Source organism: Agelaius tricolor, unplaced genomic scaffold (genome assembly GCF_023055355.1).
Source record: "Agelaius tricolor isolate 1412-34295 unplaced genomic scaffold, bAgeTri1.0.p SCAF_20, whole genome shotgun sequence".
Classification (NCBI taxonomy): Eukaryota; Metazoa; Chordata; class Aves; order Passeriformes; family Icteridae; genus Agelaius; species Agelaius tricolor.
The window spans coordinates 13,950,877-13,974,684 of record NW_027269280.1 but is presented as its reverse complement, the minus strand read 5'-3'; the positions used below and the strand labels follow the sequence as shown (position 1 = coordinate 13,974,684).

The 23,808-nt window shown below is 51.8% G+C and overlaps 1 protein-coding gene across 1 annotated transcript in view; it reads right to left on the bottom strand.

Moving 5' to 3' along the window:
• Positions 1-1,961: 1,961 nt before the first annotated feature.
• The window catches only part of POLE (DNA polymerase epsilon, catalytic subunit), a 34,663-nt gene continuing 12,816 nt past the window's right edge, over positions 1,962-23,808 (bottom strand). The window contains exons 19-48 of the mRNA XM_071445832.1: positions 23,246-23,391; positions 22,318-22,466; positions 21,866-21,958; positions 21,054-21,198; positions 20,415-20,572; positions 18,289-18,484; positions 15,926-16,140; positions 15,565-15,667; positions 15,288-15,368; positions 15,089-15,211; positions 14,783-15,001; positions 14,253-14,462; positions 12,951-13,094; positions 12,483-12,623; positions 10,106-10,259; positions 9,919-10,025; positions 8,740-8,916; positions 8,136-8,359; positions 7,768-7,988; positions 6,969-7,173; positions 6,394-6,567; positions 6,005-6,130; positions 5,387-5,519; positions 5,106-5,298; positions 4,886-5,017; positions 4,589-4,782; positions 4,194-4,394; positions 3,790-3,915; positions 3,575-3,664; positions 1,962-3,362 (exon numbers count right to left, since the gene is read on the bottom strand). Coding sequence (XP_071301933.1) covers positions 3,249-3,362; positions 3,575-3,664; positions 3,790-3,915; positions 4,194-4,394; positions 4,589-4,782; positions 4,886-5,017; positions 5,106-5,298; positions 5,387-5,519; positions 6,005-6,130; positions 6,394-6,567; positions 6,969-7,173; positions 7,768-7,988; positions 8,136-8,359; positions 8,740-8,916; positions 9,919-10,025; positions 10,106-10,259; positions 12,483-12,623; positions 12,951-13,094; positions 14,253-14,462; positions 14,783-15,001; positions 15,089-15,211; positions 15,288-15,368; positions 15,565-15,667; positions 15,926-16,140; positions 18,289-18,484; positions 20,415-20,572; positions 21,054-21,198; positions 21,866-21,958; positions 22,318-22,466; positions 23,246-23,391 — 4,694 coding nt within the window. The 3' untranslated portion in view covers positions 1,962-3,248. The remainder of the gene's footprint in view (positions 3,363-3,574; positions 3,665-3,789; positions 3,916-4,193; positions 4,395-4,588; positions 4,783-4,885; positions 5,018-5,105; positions 5,299-5,386; positions 5,520-6,004; positions 6,131-6,393; positions 6,568-6,968; positions 7,174-7,767; positions 7,989-8,135; positions 8,360-8,739; positions 8,917-9,918; positions 10,026-10,105; positions 10,260-12,482; positions 12,624-12,950; positions 13,095-14,252; positions 14,463-14,782; positions 15,002-15,088; positions 15,212-15,287; positions 15,369-15,564; positions 15,668-15,925; positions 16,141-18,288; positions 18,485-20,414; positions 20,573-21,053; positions 21,199-21,865; positions 21,959-22,317; positions 22,467-23,245; positions 23,392-23,808) is intronic.

Sequence of the window (23,808 nt, the reverse complement as noted above, 5' to 3'; positions counted from 1 at the left end):
CCTTTGTTAGCGAGCCATACTTTTTTTAAGGAAAGCATCCGAACGTTTGTATTCTTTGCTTTTATTGTCCTTTATTGTCCTAGCTCTGATTCAAAATTCTTATTATTCTAATTTGTATTACTATTTTTATAGCCATTTTATTACTATTAAACTTTTGAATTTTTTTAACAAGTGATTGGCGTTTTTCACAGGATTTCAGGCGCTGAAATAAAAGACAGAAAGACTCCAGAAGATGCATAGCAGGTGCCTAATGCAGAACCTAGAAGATGCAATTTCCACAAAGAGAAAAATCATCTTGGGCAGCTTCCCTGGAGGAGTCTGGGGCTGCTGCCTGGGATATCAAATGCCTAGAGATGAAAAGACTGGGAGATGCCTGGGAGAAGCTGCAGGGAGATTCCAGCAGATGCACTTTTGTTCAAAAAGAGAAAAATCATCTCAGGTTGCTTACTTGTAGGAGTCTTGGACTACTACTCAGGATGTCAGGATTTATCGGTAATTAATGAAAAGACTCTATGAGATGCTTGGGAGGAGTCTCAGCTGGATCCTTGAACAGAGAGCTTCTACCAAAGAGCAAAACATCACAGGCAGCTTCCCTGGAGTAGTCTGAGTCTGCTACCCGGGATATCAGGTCTCGAAATCACAGATCAAAAAGCCCCAGGAGGTGACTGGGAGGAGTCTTGGGGTCATCCAGGATAGTTCCCTCCAGAAGAGATAAAACATCTCCAGTTGCTTCCTTGCAGTACCCAGGACATCAGGGCTTTAATAAGTAGAAGCAAAAATCTATTCGAACTTGTGGCCAGCCCAGCCCAGCCCAGCTGAACGCAGCCAAACCCGGCCGAGCCGCTCCGCTCCAGCCGGTCGTGCAGCGCCCCCTGCGGGCGGGGCAGCTCCTGCAAGCCCCGGCCCCGCTCAGGCCCCTCCCGGCCCCGCCGAGGTCCCCGGGAGCCAGAAAGGAGTGACTGTGGGGGAAGCAGACATCAGGCGCAGCAGGAGCACGGTGGTGTCACCCCGGGACGGCCTCCAGTGTGAGCCGGATGACGGGAGGGGACAGAGGAGCAGAGTGTCCCGCAGAGCATCCCCCTGCCTGCCTCGCATCAGGAGTGAGAACCGGTCCCAGTGAAACCACAGTGTTGCTCCAGGTCTGCCCAGCCCAGAACTCTTCCCCCTTTTTGTGATCCTCCAAGGACTCCAGAGCTATTCCTCGGCACCCAGCCACCTCTTTTCATAGAAGCATGGAATATCCTGAGTTGGAAAGAACTCACAAGATTCATCAAGTCCTACTTCTGGCCTTGCCCAGACAGCCCAACAATCCCACCATGTGTGTGTTTGTGGTCCGAACACTTCTGGAGCTCTATCCTTGCTCACGGAGCAGAGATCAGTGCCTGCCCCTCAAGAGGAGCTGCAGCCCCCCTGGTGAGGTCTGAATAAACCAAGTGCCCTCAGCTGCCCCACACATCTAGACCCTCCACCATCCTCACAGCCCTCACTGGATGCTAAGAGATTTGTATCTTCTTGTTTTGAGATGCCAAAAGCTCCTGATGTCATGCCCACAAGGATCCCATGGCTGCAGTGGTCCTTTGCCCATTGAGATGCCATGGCTGTGGTGAGCTCATGCCCTTTGGGATGCTGTGCCCATAGTATGTGAGGGCTAATGGTCTCTGCTGCTGTGTGGGGTGTGATCATCAGCCATAAGTGCAAACTGAACTTGTCTGACCACCCAGTGCAGCCCACGCTCTTCCTCTCACTGTCTCCACCCTGAAAGCACTTTGGCTTCCCTGAATACAACTACAGGTGATGGCCCTGTCCCACCATCACAATGCCCATTGATCTCCTCCTTAGCTGGTTCCTCAGTGGTAATGACTATGGGGCTGCTCCAGGCTCATGCCATGCCATGCCATTGCAGGTACCACCAGAGCAGAAAGGTCATGGTGGCAGGGTGGATAATGCACGCTCTGCCTGAAACCATCAGTAGCTCCCAGTTCTGAGGGACCTGCTGCCTCCATGAGGAGCAGCACACATGGAAGAGTGGGGCATATCCTACAGCCCACCTGCCACCACTGCCAACCCCAAGCTTGTAGCCGCATTTCTCTTCACAGAGAAAAGCAAGGCACAACTTCCCAAGGATATTTTCTGGGATTCACATTCTCTGAACCTCATAGAGAGAAAAAACAATTCTTATCTCAATTGCTGTGCCTCTTGCTGTTCACAAGTGGAATGCATTGTGGAAAGTTGTTTACTTGAAGAGAATTGGTAATTGGATTCTGGTGTGAGTGTTTTGATTCACTGACCACTTGAATCCGTTTGTGTTTTGGGACTGTCAGCTGATAGTCACAAGATTCTGGGCAGTTGAGTGTTTTGTGCAGATTCAGTTTAGATTATTGTAATACAGAATAACATAGTATAATATAAAGTGATTAATTAGCCTTCTGGTATCAATGGAGTCAGATGCATCACTTTCTCCCCAGTCATCAGGGTTGCCCTGCCTTTACTGTACAGGCTGTCAATAAACCTTGCCTAGGGCGACTCACTGCAGTGAAATGGAGGGACATGGGCGTCAGAGCTGATGGCTGTGTCTCCATCCTCCAGCCTGCACTGCCATGGCAGGGATGTACAGCCTCCAGCCATGGGCTGCTGGTCCTGCAGGGATGTGTATAGGGTCTCAGGTCCCCCACCTCACTGGACAGACCCATTAGTACCTTAATGAGAGCTGACAAGTGCTTGGGCCAAGCATGCCCAAACGCATTAGCACAGGGAAGTCACCGCACCGCAGCCAGCTGCCCAGAGGCAGGACCTGCTGGCAGGTGTGGGCAGCACCTGTGGGCACTGCCTGCCTCATGCTGGCAAGGGCTGGGCTGAGGATGGGGTGAAGCCAGTGGTGCCACAGCCACCAATATGACCCAGGCTATGGGTGGTGCCACAGCCACTGGCACTCACAGCCCCTGATTCCTCCCTCCCTAAAAATGACACCTGCCTTCTACCACCCATTTATTTACAGAAATTGAAAATTAAAACTACACCTGGGGCCAGCACAGACCTGTGGAACCCAGTCTAGCCACTGGAAACTCCCAAATCCCCCACCAGGCAGCTCCAGGCAAAGACAACCCGGTGCCAAGCATGGCTCTCCTCCTCTTCCCTCCCTGCAGGAGGGCTGTGCAGTGTCTCTGTGGTCTGGCCCATGGCTAAGAGGGTCCAGTACCACTCTCCATGGATGTGAGAGCATGGAGTAGGCAGGAAGAGCAGCCCAGCCCTCACTGCTGGAGCTGGAGGTTGGTGTGCAGCAGCCACTCAATGGTTTCCAGCAAGTAGGCCATGCCATAATGTCGGGCAATGTTCTGGAAGACACTGACATGGTCCATGAAGACCTGGGGAGAGAAGAACAGGGAGGGAAGGAGGCTACCCAGCATCCTGGGCAGCCAGAGGCTCTGACAGAATGGCTGGGCAGGGCTGGCCAGAGAGCAGCTCAGCAGGTGCCACGGGATGTGCAGTTAGAGCAGAGGCAGAGGAGGCACAGGGCACCTTAGGGCCCCTCACTGAGCTGCTGGGCTGGGGCTGGGCTGGGCAGGTGTTGAAGTACCTGGGAGGAGATGGTGAGGGCGAAGTCTCCAGCACAGCTGCAGTACACAGGCATGTGTGTCTCCTTCACACCGTGACACTTTCTGCACACCTGGAGGCCAAGGAGGTTCAGGTGGGTCAAGAGATGAGGCCAAGCTCTTCTGCCAGTGGCAAAGTTAATGTGTCCAGGCACAGACAACCAGGGAAATGGGCAGAGTGGGAGATCCCTGTGCTTACCAGGTCCTGCAGCACAAAGGCCATCAGTTTCTTCTGCAGGGCTTCCACCAGCGCCATCTCAATGGCATCAGTATCATACTGCACATGGCAGCTGGGGCAGAGCCAGCCGGGCAGCACCGACCTGTCCTAGGGGCAAAAAGAGGGGCGTAAGCACTGCAAGTTCCATGCACTGGGATAGTGGAACTTGTTTCTGGAGAGGACAGAACATAAGCCAAAGCCCAAGCATGCTCAGATCCATCACATGCAGCTAGAAAAGATGAACAGAAAATTTGCTTTAGGAGAGGATGATCATGGACAGCAGGCAGAGCTGCAAAACAAAGCGGAGATAAAGTGGGTAAGATGATTGGCTGGCCTCTAGCATTGCTGTACTGGGGCCTCTATTGTCCCTAGGAGGGAGGCTGCACCTGGGAAAGGGCAGGGTCCTTGCACAGGTCCAAATCCCTGCAGAAGTTGCAGTTCCTGCAGATGACTTCAGGAAGCATATAGGAGCGGCAAGGGTCCTGAAACTGGGCTGCTTCTGAGAACTCGCCCACCTCGATGAGGCGCAGCAGGTCCCGGCGTAGTTTGTTCACCTGGTTGGTTATGTTGGCATCCAGGGAGAGGACCTGCAAGGATAAAAGCCAGATGAGCCTAGCAGCAGAAACTGTTCTAAGGATAGCTCAGATCCTTGTGACCCTCATATAGATTCTGGACCCAGTAAAAAGATCCATCCTGGGAGAAGCTGCAGCAATGGACAAGGACAGAATTTCAGTTCAGACCCCAATCCTTCAGCCAAGGAGCCTGGCCCACCCCTACTGACCTTGCAGACATATTTGATGAACTCTAGAGCTGGGTTGTTGAGTGGCAGGTAGGAGCCAGGCAGGACTGGGAACATATCTGAGGGCTCTGTGGCATTTTGGGAACCAGCCATCTTCTTCTGGATCTTCTGGGTAATGGTGAAGAAGCTTTGGGTGAGCTCATTGGCCACGTAATCTTGTGAAAAGGTTATCATGCCTAGAGGGGTAAAGCAGAGAGTGTTTGAACTGATTGGTGGCACGTAGAGCAAGCAAGGTGGGTCTCTACCTGCAGCAGGGCTGCCCTGGGGCTTGGCACTCACCAGGCATGGCCCTCAGCTCCCCCAGAGCCTCCTGGGACACCTGGCTGGTGCTCCTCCTCTTGACGGGGGTGCTCCCAGGAGTGTTACGCCGCAGTTCTTCCTTCATGCTGTGGTACACAGCCACGATGTAGGCTGGGAAGACATAGGCAAGGCTCTGGCTCCTATCCAGAATTGGCACCGGAGGGGCACAATGACCTCATCATGTCCCCATACTGCTCACCTGATATGATCATCAAGAAGTAGCTCTGGCAGGAGCCGGCCTGGGGCAGGAACTGCGCAATGTTCCAGTTATTCTCCAGCAGCTCCTCCACATCTGGCTCCCCTTTCTCCTCCTCTTCTTCCCTTGCCACCTCCTCCTCCTCCTCCTCTTCCTCACTCTCCTCCTCCTCCTCCAATGTCTTCCTGGTGTCCTTCTGGGGGTCACATGCATAGCAGTCTCTCATGCCCAGCCAACACCTCCCTACTCTGCTCCCAAGGGACAGGGTGCTTTCCATCTCTTACCTCCCCATAGTGGATGCGAGAATCCACTTTTCCCTTGATACCTCCATAATTTGCTGGGTCCATCCAGAGCAGGAACTCCCAGCACCGGGAGAACGAGATGGTCAGAGAGTGGAAGATCTCCTTGGAGTGGATGCTGGAGGGAGGAAACTGCAGTCAGTTCCTGTGTCAGCATAATTTCTTCTCCATGGGACACTGTGGGGAGGTGGTGCTGGCCAGGATAGAGGAGTGTCCCCTTTCCCACTGGGCACCTGCTAGGGATCCCAGGGGAAGTCATGCCCAAGGACACTTGGCTCTTTGTTCTTGTGTCAAGGTGCCTATACCACAGCTGGGATGTGGACAGCCAGCCAGGGGACAAGTTGCTGGGCATCTCAGGCTCTCCTTGAAGTCTCTTCAGGATTGAATCCTAGGAGTATACTTGGAATACTGCCCATAGAGGCAGCTAGGGACAGATCACTACTCCAGGCATGACAGCAAGAGAACTAGGAAGCCTTGTCCCTTCCATAGCTTTGCCAAAAAAAGTAATAAATTCAGTTTTGAGGCACATTAGAAGACAAAAAATCAGCATCTTCCTCCCTGGTCTTGAGCCCTGCCCCAGCCCCACCTCCAGGTGCACCTCACCTGTTGATGATATACTCCATATAGCTGATGGCATCCTCAATGTGCCGCTTCTTGGTGCAGAGGATGATGCGGTTGAAGTTGGCGTAGACCACAGAGGAGCCCAGGCGCTTGAACTCAGCCACCAGCCTGCAGCAGGGCACAGGGTGGCATCAGTGGGCAGGAAAGCAATGCATGAGGGGTATATGTGACCCAAAGAGCATGTGTTGATTCCTCAGCCTAGAGTCAACATGTAGCAACACTGGGCAAGGGAAGTCACCCAAAGAGGGTGAGAGGTCCCTCCTACTGCCCACCTTTCTGGAGGATCACTGTGGGTGCCAGCATCCTGGTCACTAACATCATGCCTCTCCATTCCCCATCTACCAGACTGGCACACTTAAGACCTCACTTACTGTAGGAAAAGCTTCTTCATCATGTTGTGGAGTGTGCGGTGCAGTGCTGGGTCATAAAGCAGGGAGGAAGGAGAGCGGAGCCAGCGGTAAAAGTGAATGACCTGGTTGTCTGCATAGGCATTGTGGTACTGCGTAATCTCCTTCACCCAGCTCACCACCATGCTCTTCAAAATCCTGCCAACGAGCAGAGACTGGCATCACCCCACCAGCAACCAGCAACACTTCCCCCTTCCTGACAGAGACCTATTTATAGGCACACTAGATGATTTAGAACAGGAACTCCCTTCTTCAGCCCTCAGCACATATATGCCTCTATAACCTGGTGGAGCATGAACAAAGGAGAAAGCAACATCCCCATGCATCTGCTGGCTGAGGCACCAGGCAGCTCTGAGGAACTTCCAATGTGTTGGAGAAGATGCCTGCCATGCACTGGAGGCATGGATTTGTACTTACACCACCCTACAAGCCCTACTGCTGGGGAAAGGCTAAAGCCAGGAGGGAGTGAAGTAGGACTCTAAGGGGACCTGCCAGGATGGAGACCACCTCTCTACTTCCTGCTGTTTCTCAAGCCACACCTGAAAGTGTTGGAGCAGAGGGCAGTTTCATCATAGCTGGCTGGGATGTTGGCAGCTTGGTTCCCTGTGACCATGTCCTCCAGGGATGCCTGCTGAATCACATCGAAGCTAATGCTCATGCTGGAGCCTCCTTCCATGTCATTCACGTGGTGAGACTGCAACACGGTATTCACAGCCAGGCTCTGGATGTCCAGCTCCAGACACACTAAGAGCAGACACAGCTGTCAGCAGGGAGGCAGGGAAAGGACCAGGAACACCCTCCTGCTCTGCCAGAAGTGCTTTTCACAGGTACAGGGTGATCTAGAGGTGCTACTGCACTCAGAGGGCAGATGCTTTCACAGGCATGACTGGACCTTCATAGGTGTTGATTGAGCCTTGTCTTTCAACAAGACTCAGACCTACTGATCCTCTGGGGACCACCAGTTTTCCTGGAGGCTGCGACAGTGGACCTCAGAAGAACTCAAGCTGCCTGAGAGGTCTGTCCCAGCATCACCAGTGATGACCAAGTGAGCTGTCCTTGGGCTGACAACATTGCAGGTGATCTGTCAAGTGCTGCTGTCATTGGTCATTGGTAAAGAATCCCCATTTTGATGCCTGCACATGTTTCAGGTGAGCCTTCCCTGCTCCAGGACATGCCCTTAGCATCCTCCTTACCCATACAGATGCTGAAACCCAAAAGCTGCTGGTTACAACTGTCACCATAGAGACTCTTTGGGGACTGCATCCACACGTCTGCAGGACTCACAGAGCAGGATCCAGCTCTGCCCCATTCAGTGCTACCACCTTCCTCCCTCTTCACCTGTGGAGTAGCAGCCAGGATGGTTGATCTCAACTGAGGCTCTCTCATCAAACTCCATGACCAGGCGGTTGTCATCGGCCTCCTTCCCCCCCAGGTCAGGGCGGGCTGTGGGGGACAGCCACAACAGGTGGTTGTGACGATGAAGGTGGCGTGAGAAGAACAAGTCGGAGCCGAAGGTGGAGATGTCATCAGGGAGGTTTCCAATGGGGATGTGGTAGTACCTGAGGCACAGAGACATCAGTGGTCATTGGCATGAGCATGGCTGCAGGGAAAACAGAGACCCTGACCATCCCCTCAAGGGGTGAGGAAACTCCTGTGGTCCCACTGAGGGCATGGCAGCCTCATGGGAACATGGCCACCCTGGGTACCTGCTCATCTCAAAAGCCTGGGAAAGGCAGGTGTCCAGGTTGAGGTAGTGGCGAATCATGCGGCGGGCGGCATGGCGCTGCCAGTCCAGGACAGAGTAGCTGATGTCATCCACCAGCCGGATGGGGACCAAGGGGAACTCCTCCATGATGGGGATTCCACTTGCCAGCTGCTTCAGGTCCCAGTTGGACTGCACAGCCACCAATGTGGGGCCCCGGCGCTCATCCTGCACCAAGAAGAAAGAGACATGTCCTGGTGCACCTCTCACCTGCTCAACAGGAAGCTGGTGGTGTCAGGTGCCCCATCCCCACAGCAGGTCCCCAAGGTTCTGAGACAGCACACCCCAGCATTCCTGAAGCATGCACCCACCTTCAACAACACCAGCTCTCCAGCTGATTGCAGGGATGGAGCTAGATCCCAAGGTGGCCTTGCTGCTGACACTGCCCCAGATAAGCCCCACACAAGCAAAACAAGCACCCACTTCATGACCTTGGGTCCAGCAGTTACAAGCAGGTGTTCTTGGAACTGCTGTACCAATGCCTTCCACAGCGCCCTTCCCTTAGCCCAAACGGTCCCACTGAAACCTTCCCCACACCTTCATCTCACCTTGTAGCCCGAGAGCAGCCGCTGGACACCTCTGTAGATGGCCTTGGGGTCGGTCTCAGCACGCACCTCAAAGGTGTGTTTGTCTGGGGGCAACAGCTCCTTGCCCACCTTTTCCAGCAGAGCTGCGCGCTCCACTGAGAACAAGGTGGAGAGGTTTGGCATCTGGTTGCTGCGTACCTGGGTGGAAGAGGGACCAGGTCAGAGCAGGGGGAGAGCAACCCTGGGATGTGCAGTGCCGGGGCCCTGCCAAAACTTGGCAGGGATGTGTGATGTATGGAGAAACCTGCTGCCTGGCCCTACCAGGTCTGGGGTGGAAGGGACCTTTAAATGTTGTCTAGTCCAACCCCCTGCCACAGATAATACATAATCTCAGAATTGTTTCGGTTGGAAAATACCTTTATGATCAAGTCCAGCTGTTCACCGAGCACTGCCAAAGGCCACCACTAAACCATGTCTCCAAGTGCCACACCCTCACATCTTTTAAATCCCTCCAGGGATGGTGACTCCACCACTGTCCTGGGCAGCCATGCCACGGCTTGACAACTCTTTTGGTGAAGTTTTTCCTAACATTCATCCTAAACCTCCCCTAGTGCAACCTGAGGTCAACTAGACCAGGTTGCTCCAGGCCCCATCCAACCTGGCCTAGAAAACACTTCTGGGGATAGGGCAGCCACAGCTTTGCTGGCAAATCTGTGCCGGGGCCTCACCACACTCACAGGAAACAATTTCCTCCCAATATTCCACCTAACCTTGCTCTCTGGTAGTGGGAAGCCATTCCCCCTTGTTCTGTCACTCCATCCCTTGTCCAAAGTTCCTTTCCAGCTCTCTTTAGGCACTGGAAGGGGCTCTAAGGTCTCCCTGGAGCCTTCTCTTCTCCTGGTTCAACACCTCCAGCTCTCCCAGCCTGTCTACAAAGCAGAAGTGCTCCAGCCTTCATCAGAGCATCTCTGTGGCCTCCTCTGAACTTACTTCAGCAGCTCCACATCATTCCTATGTTGCAAACCCCAGGCTGGAGGCAGCTCTGCACGTGGGGTCTCACCTGAGCAAGGCAGAGGGGCAGAATCTCTCCCTTCCCTGCTGTGGGGATCAGTTCAGGACATGAGGGCTATCAGGGCACATGGCCAGGGCATGTCCAGCCATCAGCACCCCTAATTTTCCACTCTCCACAGCCCTCCTTACCTTGTCCAGCACAAAGACAGCAGCCTTGCGTTGGGAGGGGATGAAGAGGCCCAGGACTGCCTTGCTGCCCTGGGAGCTGTGGTACAGGTAGATGTGGCGAATGCTTCCTGGGGACATAGAGCACAGAGCATCAGTGGTACCCATGGGTGCCAGGTGCCCCAGGAGCCCCTCTCCCAGGATGCCTCACCTGGCTCCAGGTAAGTGAACTGAGCCAGTGAGCGCATCTCCAGGTGCTCAATGTTGAAGGTTTCAGCCTCTCGCCCTGCCAGGTGCCGGACGAGCTGCCTGCTGACCATGCACACACAGCCCAGGTGGATCAGGGCACGGAATAGCAGTGGCACCTGGAATGATGGGGAGAGATGTGATGGAACAACTGCTACTAAGCTCTTCTTGGGGTTGCAGACCTAGAATAACCCAGATTAAAAGCCACAGGTAGCACATATCTGAGGTGCCTTGGCATGAGTTTGGTACTATCAGCCTTGCTAAAGGTATAGAACAGGTATCTCAAAATCCACATCTTCCTATCTACGCCCAGACCCTATCATCAAGGTACTTTGGAGGACATGTGGAGCAATATTTGGGCAATCTTGCTGCTCTGCAACTTGTGGTCTGTCACTCTGAGGCAGGGGCTCCATTTGAACCTCCAGATAATGGAGCATGGTGGGAGATTCACCACAGATCCATCCTGTTTTATTAACCCCGTAGCTGTCAAGTCCACTGCTGTTGGAGACTCTTGAATGGCTTGCTGAGGAACCTGGTCCAAAACTAGTGAGAAGCAATAAACATTTGTTGCCTAATTACTCTTCCCTTGTGCCAGTTTTAGTTGTAGAGGCCCCTCACATCTCTTCAGCAAGATGAAGCATTCCCATCTAAGTTTCATCCCTGAGGGCAAACTGTTCCCTCCCTTGCATCCCTCTGTTAGTCCTGATGCGTTTTTTGGGATAATGATCAGAACTGCACTGCAGATGTTTAAAGATCAAGACAGAGCTTTCCTTGCCCAGGTCAGTGTCCAGCTGGGTTAACTACGTCTCTGAGGATGGAAATCCACATCCCCTTGGGCAACCTGCTCAACGATATTTGCAGAAGTTTTTTCTGACATTTACACTGAATTTGCATGTTTTAGGTTGTGTCCACTGTTGCCCATTCTTTCCTGGGTGCCAGAGCAGAGCCTCTTCTCCACTCTTCCCATCAAGCAGGTCCCGTGAGCCTCTTCTGGGCTGCACAGTCCAAATCACTCAACCTCCCCTGAGATGACAAATGCTGGTACCCCATGACTACCTAAATCCCTTCATATCTTTAAAACTTCTCCATGCCCTTTGTTTTACTTCAGCTGCTCATTTAATTTTCTCTAAACTTCTTGGTTTTTCCTCTTCCCACTTATTAAACTCTACTAGAGTGGAGAAGACTCAGGTTTTTCTAGAGAAAGGTCTATAGATATAAAGAATTTGGGTACAAGCCAGTCACTTCAGACAAGTAATCTGAAGTATGTTTTGAGTACTGCTTACTTAACCTCAGTAGGGTTTGGTGGGGACCATTTTCAATTGATGATGGCATATATGGTTCAACCTTTTATATCACCATAGGATTTCACAGCCTCCACGTAATCATTAAGTGTTGTGCCTTGCCTTGAGAGACCTTTCTTCAAATTTTTCAAAAGTAGAAACTTAAGGTGAATAAAAAATTTTTCTTCAACTATGTCCCACTGGAATGCTTCATACGTTATACCAGCAACTTGAGTAGCAAGTCTCCCAACTCTGTGATGATCTTTTTGCCCTTGCAGCCTCCTGCACCTCAGAAAGCATTTCATGGCCAGTGGCACCTCTGCTCACAGCAAAGCTTGTCCTACTCAGGACTTTTCATCCATAACAATCCTATGGTGCATTTCAGTATCAAATTCACCAGTGTTCGTGCTTTCTTTAACTCCACTCTTACAATGGTGTGGTCTATTCTGCCACTTCCATACAGGCCAGGTCTTTTCACTACAATACCTTCTTCGTTAAATTCCTGTCATCAGGTTTTGATCTGCTGGACAAACCAGTATCCTCACTGGAAGCAAGCATCCCAGGTTCCCACCTTCATTCTCAGTATTGGCAAATTGAATTTTAGCCTCATTGCTTTCTACAGAATTTCATTTAGGTTGTTCTTGCTCTTCCCAAACTTTCAAGTTATATGCTGTTCTTTTATCTAAAGCTTTTACAACCTTGTTTTAGAGGACATGGCACTCAGACCTATGTATCACTTTACATATGTTGGTTTTTCCCCAGCTTTACTCCAAATGCCCTTTCTCTTTCCTGGTTACAATATCAGCAGGCTGGGTCAGGATTCATTTAGAGGAAGCTCTCAATTTCTTTCCCCAAAGTTTTCTAACTCCAAATAAACTGAAGTCCCTTTCTCAACATACTGTAATCCATGTACTGATACCCAGCACTTCTGTCCATATGAGCATAATTACCAGTTTCCTGGACAATGTCCAGGGTCTTGGATTTTTGGTGTCTCACCACTGGAACTCAGACTAACAAGCTACTGCTCAGCAACCCTTAAAGATGAGCACCTGAAGGAGTTACCTGTGTCTCATACACTCCCTCGATGTCCGGAGCAGAGAGGTCTGCATTGATTTCGTTGATGTGCTCTTGGTACATGTCTTCAGGAACAGAGTATTCGTACAAGTTGTAAACTAAGTTGGAGCGGGGCAGGATTCTGTTTACCTGCCAAGGTAAGGGACAGGATAATTGGGACACATCCCACCACATGGCACCACTGCAGGAGCCAGGCTCTGAGCCAGGCCAGCTCCTGGTGCCCTCTCCTAAGGAAATCAGTGGGTTATGCTCATGCACATTACAAATTCCTTTAACAGAGAACTTGATTTCCAGGCAGACTGGGATTAGCAGAGGGACTAGGGCCTGGATGAGGGATATCCATGGGGCAGGAGGTGTTGCATGGCAGATGCTTGTAACTCCTGCTTACAGGGGAGGTGAAGTGCCTTACCTCAGGGCAAGCAGCTGTTTCCCCTTCCAGAAGGGGCAGGTCCTCACCTTCCTGTAGGCTGTTCCCTCCTCAGGCTTTGGGACACGCTGGTTGACATAGAAGACACGGGGGATGCTCAGCTTGATGCAGTGCAGGTCGCTCCCTATCACCGCCCATAGCCGGAACAGCCCAGGCTGGCTGGTCTCAGCGATCTGCAGGACATGGGGCACGAGGTCAGTGTTAGCAGGAGATCCAACATGCCATCAGTGCTTACATCTACACTACAGAGTGCTCTGGGGGAATCTATATGGTCAGTTGGTGGCTAAAACCAAAATGGGGGTTTAGCGAGTCATCACTTTCAGCTCTGGAGTCCCTGTGTCCTGCCACTGTCCCAGGGCACCATGAAGAAAACTCTGCCTCAGGCTGGCCAACCAGCTCCAGGGATTGTCATCCAAGTCACTTGAAGTCCTGGACCTGCAGCTCTGACACCTTTCTGGAGGATGAAGTGGGTGACAGGGGCTGGGCTTAGGTGGCCACACATAACAAAGGTTTGTAAAAACACCTGGATGACACCACCCCACCTCTTCATTTGTACATTGTTGGCTTCTACACACCACTGGAATCCCGTGTCCAGTGCTGGGCTCCTTAACACAGGACATGGACATAAGGAATAGAGTGAAGAGCCACAAGGAGGAAGAAAGGATTGGAGCATCTTTCATATCAGGGAAGACTGGCAGAACTGGGACCGTCTATCTCAGAGCAGAAAAAGCTCAGAGGAATCTCATCCACATGTATATATACCAAATGGGAAGTGCAGAGAGGACAGAACCTGACTCTTCCCAGTGGTGCCCAGTGACAGGACTAGACATCATAGGCACAAAGCAGAATGCAGGAGGGTTCCTCTGCATGTCAGAAACTTCTTCCCTATGAAGGTCAACCTGGTCCAGGTTGCCTATGGATGGAAGTGGTGCTCACCATCCTTGGAGATATTCCAGGACATGGTCCTGAGACCTCAGCTCTGGGTGGCCCTGACTGAGCAGGATGTGAGACCAGAGAGACATGAAAGCTGCCCCAGCCTCAGCTGATGTTTTTGCTGTTCTGTGACTGCACAGTGCTGCCCGCAGGCTGAACTAGAGCTGCTCCACCAGCAGATCTACCCCTGCATCTCAGAGTCACCAAGAATGACTCTGTAGACACCTGTTTCCATCCAGATGTGTGTGAGTCTGAGGCTCTGCAGCCCCTCATGGGCTCCCCAGGGCTAACACTTACATGGGGTAGGTCAGGGCTCCTGAACTTCACCGTTTGACCACAGAGCGTAAATGTGAGGCTTGTGCCCCAAGCTGCTCTGTGGCAGGTCCCCTCCCCAGTACCTGCACGACCTGCCAGGGCAAGTCCAGGATGCTGCGCGCTGTCCGGCGCAGGTAACTGCTCAGTCCTTTGGAGAGGGCATCGCGGACCACTCCTCTGCCCGCCACCACCTCACCATCCTCCAGCCGCCGCCTCTTCCTCCGCTCCTGCCGCTGCCGAGCCTGCAGCTCCCACTTCTTCTGGTGGAAGCGCAGCCAGACCAGACGCTCCTCCTGAGTGGGGTGACCGTAAGAAAGAAATCAGCAAAAGCGTCCCAGCCCCACAACATCACACCATACAGCCTAGGCCTCCAGCCCCCAGTCTCACACGTCATGTTCTGCCCCAGCTGTGAAGCCACCACCCCCTTTTCTCTATCAGCGATTGCTTTTCTGTCTCCTGGTTGCATTTCTCTTTGTATCCCAGAACCATGTGTGTTCAGAGTGTGGGTTCTCAGAGTGCAGCTGTGAAACCCGCAGCTTGCTCCTGGAAGTACCCAAGCTTGGATGGATGAGTACAATCCTGGGGCATCCCCTGCACAATCTGCTTCACCTACCTTGGTGGTGCCAAGGGACGGAGGTGGGCCCAGGATCTCTCGCCAGGACTGGGACAGCTCCAGGTCCTGGGACAGCTCCTGGCTTTCCTCTGCTGCAGGGATGCGCTTCCGCTTATTTGCAATGGGAACCAGTGGCAGAGGGATCTTGACAGCCCCAAAGTCCTCTATATCACTGACCTGTGAGCTGAGTGTCCCCTCCACAGGCAGGTTGGCAAGAATCTGAGAGAGCAAGGAGAGCAGGAGGATGGGGGCTGCAAGAGAAAAGCCCCACTGGCACTGCCAGCACCTTTCCCTCCCCCTCTTTACCTGTTTCTTGCCTTTTGAAACAAAAAGCTCATTGATTTTTTTCTGTTTGTACACATCATTCTTCTCCAGAAGCTTCTTGTGAAGCCAGTCTGGGTGTCGGACCCGTGGCACTGGGTTCTTTACCTGCAGAATAGCTCCAAATCACACTGAGTCCCCTGCAGAAATCCTTCCTCCTGTCCACCCCCTCACTGCCCTATACCTGCTGCAGGGCTGCAGGAATGGTGATGATTTTCTGGATGGTGCTGCCCAGCCTCTCAATGTAGTAGTCCCAGTCCAGGATCTGGAAAGAGGGCAGAGCTTGGGCAGAGAAGAAAGCCAAGCAGAAGGGCCTCCAGACACAGGATCAAACATCCCAGTAGCACCCTCACCCCAGCCCCCTGCTTTATGAGCACAGGAAGCCACCACCCAGGCTGTCTCTCCAACAGGATGAACCCGTGTCCCAGATGTGGTATCATCTGCAGGGATGCCTCACTCACCGCACGGATGTTGAAGTCCTGCAGCGAGGGGCTCTTCAGCCATTTCCGGAGGTAGTGCTTGCGCACACTGGGCTCAGCTTGGAAGATGGCAAGGGGGATGGCCCTGAAGAAGGCAGGGAATCAATGTCCCAGCACCCCACAATCTACTTTCCCAGCCTGTGGAGATCCTCCAGGCTTCTCCTAAACTCCTGTGAGGCCACTGGGCTGTCCAGTGTTACACACTGCCCTGCTCATGGCCTATGCCAGATTCAGGTGATCACCTGGTCATGTATTCCACCTCCCTCCCTTCTTGCTGCCTGTGCATCCCCTCTTGGGTTTCTCACACCCTGCCAGAAGCCCTGGCCCCTCCAGGTGGGGTTACCTCTCGGTGACAGGAGACCCTTCTGGTTTCTTGGAAATGATGAAACGGCAGCTCAGTCCTGCATCCTTCACCATCTGGTCCCCCAAAAACTCTGCCAGGCGCTTGGCAGTGCTGATGGAGGTGGACTTCTGCTCCCCGTAGTCCTCCAGTTTGCGTGACATGGACCGGTTCTCTGAGATGAGCTCAAACAGCTCTGAATCAGGCATGTTGGCAGCCTGAAGGCCAGGGAAAAGCCCAAAGTCAGCAAGAACTAATGATCAAACTTTGCTGCTGTTAGAAAGAGGGAACACCACACACAGCTGCTGTGTCTCTTTACTGGGAGCCTGGGAATTGCTTCCTGGTGCAGCTGCCAGTGGGATCTATAGAAGAGGGTGTGTGGGTTTCAGGTTGGCATCAATTGCATCAGCCCAGCTGTGGCAGTACAGCTTTGTGTTGTGCATACAAAGTTAGGCTCACCAAGAATTTGTTGTAAAACAGCATCACAAAACTAAGGACTAGAGGATCAGAACTAAACATGTTTTGTCTCAAACATTCTGAGTATTGCTACAGGAAAGGTGTGATTGGAAGAGAGTGTCCCACAGAGGTGTGGCAGTGGTGTTCTGAGCCAATTCCCTGCTACGCCTTAAGACTCAGGCTTAGTCCACTCTCCAACACACATCCAGAAGAAGGGCTTGCTGTGCATGAATAGGTCCCCCTCTCTTCTTTTTCTCCTCTCTTTCTCTTCCACTTTCTTTGTCTCATTGTTTGCCCCAGCTCTCGACCATCCATATGGCATGACCAAAGCAAGACCAACACAGATCTAAGGACTAGTGATATTCTTTGTTTTCTTCCCTTGCTTTGCTTGAGCAAAGGGCCATCATATTCTACTTCATACTTGGTATTGAACCCTGTTGTGGGAATGGAGAGCTTGTGTAAAGGTGTGTTGTGGCTTGTTAGCCAGGACCTTTGAGTAGTGGTGTTGTGGCTCATGCACCAGCACCTTTGTGTGATGGTGTGTTGCAGCTTGTTAGCCAGTACCATTGAATACTGGTGGTCTATTGTGGCTTGTGAGCCGGTGCATTTTGAGGAGCTTGTGGTGGGAGTTGAGAGCTTATTGAAAAATTAAGGGCTTGTTTGCTGCCACTCTCGTGGAAGTCTATTGTAAGAATTGGCTTGTTGACTAACACCTTTTGAGTTGATGCAGTGGGCTGGTTGCTGGAGTTACAGTGACTGTACAATAAAAAGTAAAGAGTTCCTGACACGTGACCGGTGTCTTTGTTCAACCTGATGAGAATTTATGATGAACATCATGCCCCTGGACCAGCAGGTCCCAGTTAGGACTCTTGTTCCCTCCCACCCCCTTATCTCACAGAATCACAGAATCATTTGGGTTGAAAAGCCCTCTAGTATCACCAAGTCAAACCATTCCCCCAGCAGTACCAAAGCCACCACTAACCATGTACACAAGTGTCACATCCACACAGCTTATACATTCCTCCAGGGATAGGGATTCCACCACTGCCATGGGCAGACTGTGTCAGAGCTGTACAATCCTTTTGGAGATGAAATTTTCTCTATTACTCAACCTAAACCTCCCCTGCTGCAATTTGAGGCTGTTTCCTCTAATCCTGTCATTTGTTCCCTGGGAGAAGTGCCCAACTCCCACGCTGGGAGTTGTACATGGATTGTGGGAGTTGAACGTCCCACGTGGTTCCGTCCTATTTGTCAGGGAGTTGTAGAGTAAGAATGTCCTCCCTGAATCTCCTCTTCTCCAGGCTGAGCCCCCACAACTGCTCCTCATTAGACTTGCATTCCAGCCACTTCCCCAGCTCTTTTCCCTTCTCTGGACATGCTCCAGCCCCTCAAGGTCTTTCTTGTCATGAGGGGTTCAAGGTGCCTCACCAGTGTCCAGCAGAGGGGGATGGTTACTGCCCTGGTCCTGTTTGCCACGCTATGGCTGGTACAGGCCAGGTACCATTGCCCTTCTTGTCTACCTGGGCATGTGTTTAGTCACTGTTGATCAGCACCCCCAGATCCTTTCCTGTCAGGTGCCTTTCCAGAGCCTCTGCCCCCAGCATGGAGCATTCCACGGGGTTGTTGTGACCCCTGTGCAGGACCTGGCACTTGACCTTGTTGAACCTCACACCACTGGGTTTGGCACAGGGATCCAGCCTGTCCAGTTCCCTCTGCAGGGCTTCCTGCCTTCCAGTAGATCCACACTCCCACCCAGCTCAGTGTCATCTGTAAAGTGACTGAGTGTTAAAGTGGCACAGGAGACCACTGACTCTGTGCAAGCAAAGTCCACCCTCCCACAGTGCCTGACCAGCTCAGATGCTCCTTCCCAGGTTCCACCTTGGAGTGCAGACTTGCTGAGCTGTGCCTACCTTGCTGTAAAGCACATCCAGCCAGTAATCGGCCACCTTGGCCACGGAAGCATAGACCTCCTCCAGGGTGCTCCCTTTCAGAAAGGCTTCGAACACAGATGACTGGAATATCTTCACCAGCTGCAGTTCTCCCCGGCGTTTCACCTCAAACCCCTTCAGCTCAGCCAGGGACCCATCCTCGTTGAACACGGCATACCTAGGAGAGAGTGTGAATAAACCTGGCCTACACCAAGGGACACATCCCTCAGGGTGCCACCGGTGTCCCTCCTGCCAGGGTGCTTCTCCCCATGCCTTTGTGCCACTATCCAGCATGTTCAAATGAGCTACAGCTGCACCTGGATAATCTCAAGTATCTACAGCTTCTCTAGCAACCATTTTACCTTGGTCTAGAAAAGGACCTCAGCTCTTGACCCAGATCATCCACACTGATTCATCGAACCACAGGGGAAGTGATCTTTAAGATAATCCAATCCCATGCTCCTGCCATGGGCAGGACACCTTCCACTAGGCCAGGTGGTTCCAAGCCCTGTCCAGGCTGGCCTGGAACACTGTGGAGCTGCCAAAGCTTCTCTGGGCATCCTGTGCCAGTGTTGCACCACCCTCACAGAGAAGAATACCTTCCCAATATCTCATCTAACCCTGCTCTCTGGCAGTGGGAAGCCATTCCCCCTTGTCCTTTCCCTCTCAGCCCTCGTCCAGAGTCCCCCTGCAGCTCTCTCGGAGCTCCTTTAGGCCCTGGGAAGGGCTCTGAGCGTTCCCTGCAGCTTTCCTCATGTAAACACCCACAGCTCTCCCAGCCTGGCTCCAGAGCAGAGGGGCTCCAGCCCTTGGAGCATCTCCACGGCCTCCTCTGGACTCAATCCAGCAGCTCCATGATTTCTTGTGCTGAGCACGCCAAACCTTGATGCAGCACGGAGGGTCTGTGCTGCAGGTCCAGGGAAGGAGATGAGAGCCCAAGAGGGGAAATGAAGATATTAGGAAGAGATTTAGAAAGCAGGAAACTGGCAACTCCAATGCTGGCAGAGAGGTTGAGAGAAAACTGGATGCAGCCATGACACACTTAAGGGAACATTCCTCCCTCTTGCCTTTTCTTTTCTTGCATTGTTTTGCCTTTTACAGCCCTGAAAATTATCTGTATGTCTCAAAAAAAAACCCCAAATCACCATTGTGGGAATAACCAGTGAGAAGAGGGGATGCTCAAACCTGCTTGGCCAGCCCTTCTCCCACCTACCCACATTCCCAACAGCACAACCTTTCCTTCCTCCACCGACCACCGTGCCTGCAGCCATCTCCAGGCTGCTGTGCTTGGAGAGTGACCAGGAAATAAATGCCCTTTCTTAGACACCTAAACTATAGGAATCCAGAGCTCCTGAGGGGAGTAGTACAAACACAGCCCACTCAGAGCTGAGCAACACTTTGACTCCTGCAGAAGGGTCTGAATCCTGGAGAGGGGCACTGGTAGGGAATGGTGTGTGCTGAACCTTGTCCTGTCAGGGATTAAGCACAAAAATGTTCAGAATTGTGAGGACAGAGAGTGCTGGGGACAGCAACTGCATGTTTTGGAGTCAGATCCAGGTCTGTGGGCTGCCACCCAAAATAATGGATGTTAGTGCTCTAGCTCACATTCTTGGTTAGGAGGTGGTCGTTGAGAAATCAGTGAAGTTTGGGTACAACTATACAACTATAATGTGACAGTAATGGCAGAACCAATCCTACTTACAGATGGAGAGAGAAGGGGAAATACATAGGAGAAGTGTTACTGGAAGTCAGTTAACACTTGAAAAATAGGAAGGCAGGAACTGCTAAGTTTAAACAGATTGGATTGAATAGAAGCAGTATTAGAAATCCTCAGAAGCAAAGTCAATGTTCTCCTGCACACCTCAGAGCCAAACAGGCAGATGCCACTAGGCTGGAGAAATGTAATTTTCCTGTTATCTGCTAAAATTTACTGCTGTAGTAGCTACGTTCAATGATCTGACATAAGGAACTTGTAATTTTAAGCTAGTGAGTCAAATGCTGCTGGCTCTGGAGGCAAGGACCAACATGCCCCACATGTACAAAGGCAACGAGATCTTTAGTCTTTCAACTCAGGGGAAGAGACAATATTTCAAGCTTTGAAATCTCACCTTTTCTTCAGCTTCTTGCCCTCCTCTTTGGAGGCTGGAAGGATCATAGCCAGGTATGGACCATCCACTTCAAAAAAGATGCTGTTCTCTGAGCGCGTGATGTAGGTGAGTGAGGCTGGATCCTGCAGCTCCTGGTACTGGTCATTTGTGAAGCCTTCCTGTGGCACAGCCCCAGGAGAACAGTTTCAATCTACAGCTATCAGGTCACACCAGGGGATGCCCCTGGGACACACCCTGCCCAAAGGGACACCTGAGCACCCCTCTGGGAGCTATAGCACAATTTAGGACTCAAAAGTCAAAGCACCTTTCCTGCCTGTTGAGAAGAAAAAGGCTTTGGACCCTAAAATGATATTTTCTTCTCTTATAGAGCCTGGAGTAAGCAGAGCATAGGTTTAGACCTTGTGCTGGACTCCCTAACAGCACAAGTAAGCATGCACCTACCCTGGCCTCTTACAGACCCCCCTCTCTGGGGAGGATATTGAGCCTCTTTCTCCACTCAGATGCTCTCCAGGGCCATCACCCCCAACATCTCACCCACTGCATAGGGAGTGGAGATGGAAGAGGGGTTCTCCCAACTCATCAGCTCTCCATCTCCTTTTCCCAGGCTGCAGAGCTGGCCTGGACAGGTGCCAGACTCACTTTCACCAGGATGTTCAGCATGGCACCTGGGTAAGAGATGGTTACTTTTGGCTTCTTGATATTGGTTGACTTGATGACAAAGTTCTCTGGGAAACTGTTGGGAAGGACACACCAAATCCCATCGGTATCCAGTTCTAGAGGTCTCCTAGGGAAGAAAGGAAGGAAGGAAGGAAGGCAGGCCACTGTCAGGAGCAGAGTGGATGGGAGGCAAGGATCAGTTCTGTGTCCCCTACTAAGCAGCAGCCTGTTCCATCCACTGTTCCTTTCTGCAAAGTGAATCCTCAAATACAACAGCAGTGTCAGGAATCTGAATGCTCATAGAATCAGAGAATCACAGATCACTTGAGGTTGGAAGGGACCTTAAAACTCATCACATTCCAACAACTCTGTGTCATGGGCAGGGACAACTTTCGCTAGACCAGGGTTACTCCAAGCCCTGTCCAACCTGGCCTTGAAACACTTCCAGGGATGCAGGGGCAGCCACAGCTTCTCCAGGCAACTTGTGCAGAGAATTTCTTCCCAATATCCCATCTAACACTGCCCTCTGGCAATGGGAAGCCACTCCCTCTTGTTCCACCACTCCTGGCTGTTGCCCAAAATCTGTCTGCATCTTTCTTGGAATCTCTTTAAGCACTTAAAGGGGCTCTAAGGTCTTCCTGGAGCCTTCTCTTCACCAGGATGAAAACCCCCAGCTTTCTCAGCCCTTCTTCCTCACAGGAAATGTGTTCCATCTCTCTGAAAACTCGAGTGTTTAACAGGCTCCCACATCTGTCCTAGATGCAGATGGACCTTCTTCAGCTCAGCACACTTACCCAATCTGCTCGATCAGCTCTCTGGCCTGGGTGATGATATTTGCCCCTGTGAAGCAGACAATGCCAGCCATTTCCATGGAGTACCAGCGAGCTCTGTGAGCAGAGGAGTCAGAGTTAAAACAATGACATACCCCCTCCAAAACCCAGCTATGGCAGGAGGATCTCTAGGGGAAGAAGGGCAAGAAACACAACACTGGGCATTGTTCTCCTATGAAATTCTATACTTATCATGCTCCAGAAAAGCTGAAAACCCACTTACTGACAAGATTTCCATCATTTAATGTCTGGTAAGAGTCTCCAGGATGAGAAGTAGTGGGTAGAAGCAAGAGAAGAGTGTTACAGGCAGGACCTACTCTCATCTTGGTGCTTCAGGAAGTGACTACCGCAGCAGGACAATCCTGGTTTCCAAGGGTCCTCTCTAGAGGATCCTGGATGGCTCAGGGGAGACTTACCCTTTCCGCATGACATATCCATAGAAGGAGTTGAGGATGCACTTGTGGGCCAGCTGAAGGGAGTCATAGAGAATCTCCATGTTCTTGCAGCGTTTCACTTCAGAGGCATCTCCGGTCTCCACTGCTGCAGACAGCTTCTTCTTCCACACCTGCATGCCAAGGGCAGAGTCAGGACAATTCCACATATCACTGCTGGCGGCACCCAACTGGTTTCCACTCAGTCCCAGCATAGCATTGCAGCTCTACAGGAATATCTTTGCCAAAGATCAGCATCATGAGTCAAACATCCCATTTTCTTTTGCAGCACAGGAGGGGTTGGCCAGAGGCACTTTGTCAGTTGTCAGAAGAGACTTGCAGCTCCCATCATTGATCGGAATTCAAGCAGCACCAGCTGTGCTGCACCATATGTGTGCAGGGAAGAACTCAATACACTGCCTGATGCAATCCATCACGCCCAGCTAACAACAGAACCACCAGTGTTAAGGAAAAGCCTCTCTGTCAGGCCTGGGAGTCATGGCAAAAGAGGCAACAGGGAGGAACTGCAAAGCAACAGGCTCTTTAATTAACTCTGCCAGACACAGAGCCCCTGGGCCTCCTAGAATAGTTTGGGGTGGAAGGCACCTTAACGCTCATCTCATCCCACTCCCTGCCTTGGGCAGGAACACCTTTTTACTAGACTGGGTTGCTTTAAGTCCCATCTAACCCAACTGGCTTTGGACACTTGGAGGGATGGGCCAGCCACAGCTTCTCTGGTCAACCTGTGCCAGCACCTTATCTCCCTCACAGGGAAGATTTTCTTCCCAATAATCAATACAACCTTGCCCTCTATCAGTGGGAAGCCAACAGAGTAATCCTTTAAAGTTTTCAGCAAGGCACAAGAGGTCCCCAGGCTTGGCAAGACAATTTGACCAGCATCCAAGCCTGGTACCTTGTGCAGCCCCTTGAACTCATATCGGCGGTCCCGGAATGCTCGCACCGTGTCCACGTAGAAAGAGTTTTCTCGTTGGCAGATGGTGGTGACTCGCTCCTCCACCTTGGTGACATGGATCTTCTTGTACGCCTTGCGGCAGTAATCTGGTCAAGGGAGGAGGCAGAGGGAGGTTGTCAGGGATGGCTGCCCTGTTACAGAGGGATGAACAGAGTAGGGATAGGGGGACAGTCCTACTGCAAAGAGAGAGGAAGATCCCAGTATGGAAAGATGCAGCACCTCTTTATGGAGGTGGAGGGCTAGGGGTTAAACAAACTAATCATATGGCCCAGCTACAAACCCAGGCTCTGCCCCCAGCCAGTTGGGTGGTTCTGCTGGACAGCTTCCCTCCAGGTGATAGGATAATGTGATGTTTCTCTTTCATTAACTGGCTTTATTTAGCAGCCAGACAAAAAAATGGAGCCATTCATATTTCAGCTAAAATCCATGGCTCTCCAAGAGAAAGGGGTACCACTGACAGAGGTATCAGTGCCTGGCTCCTTGTAGGAAGCACGCATGAGTCT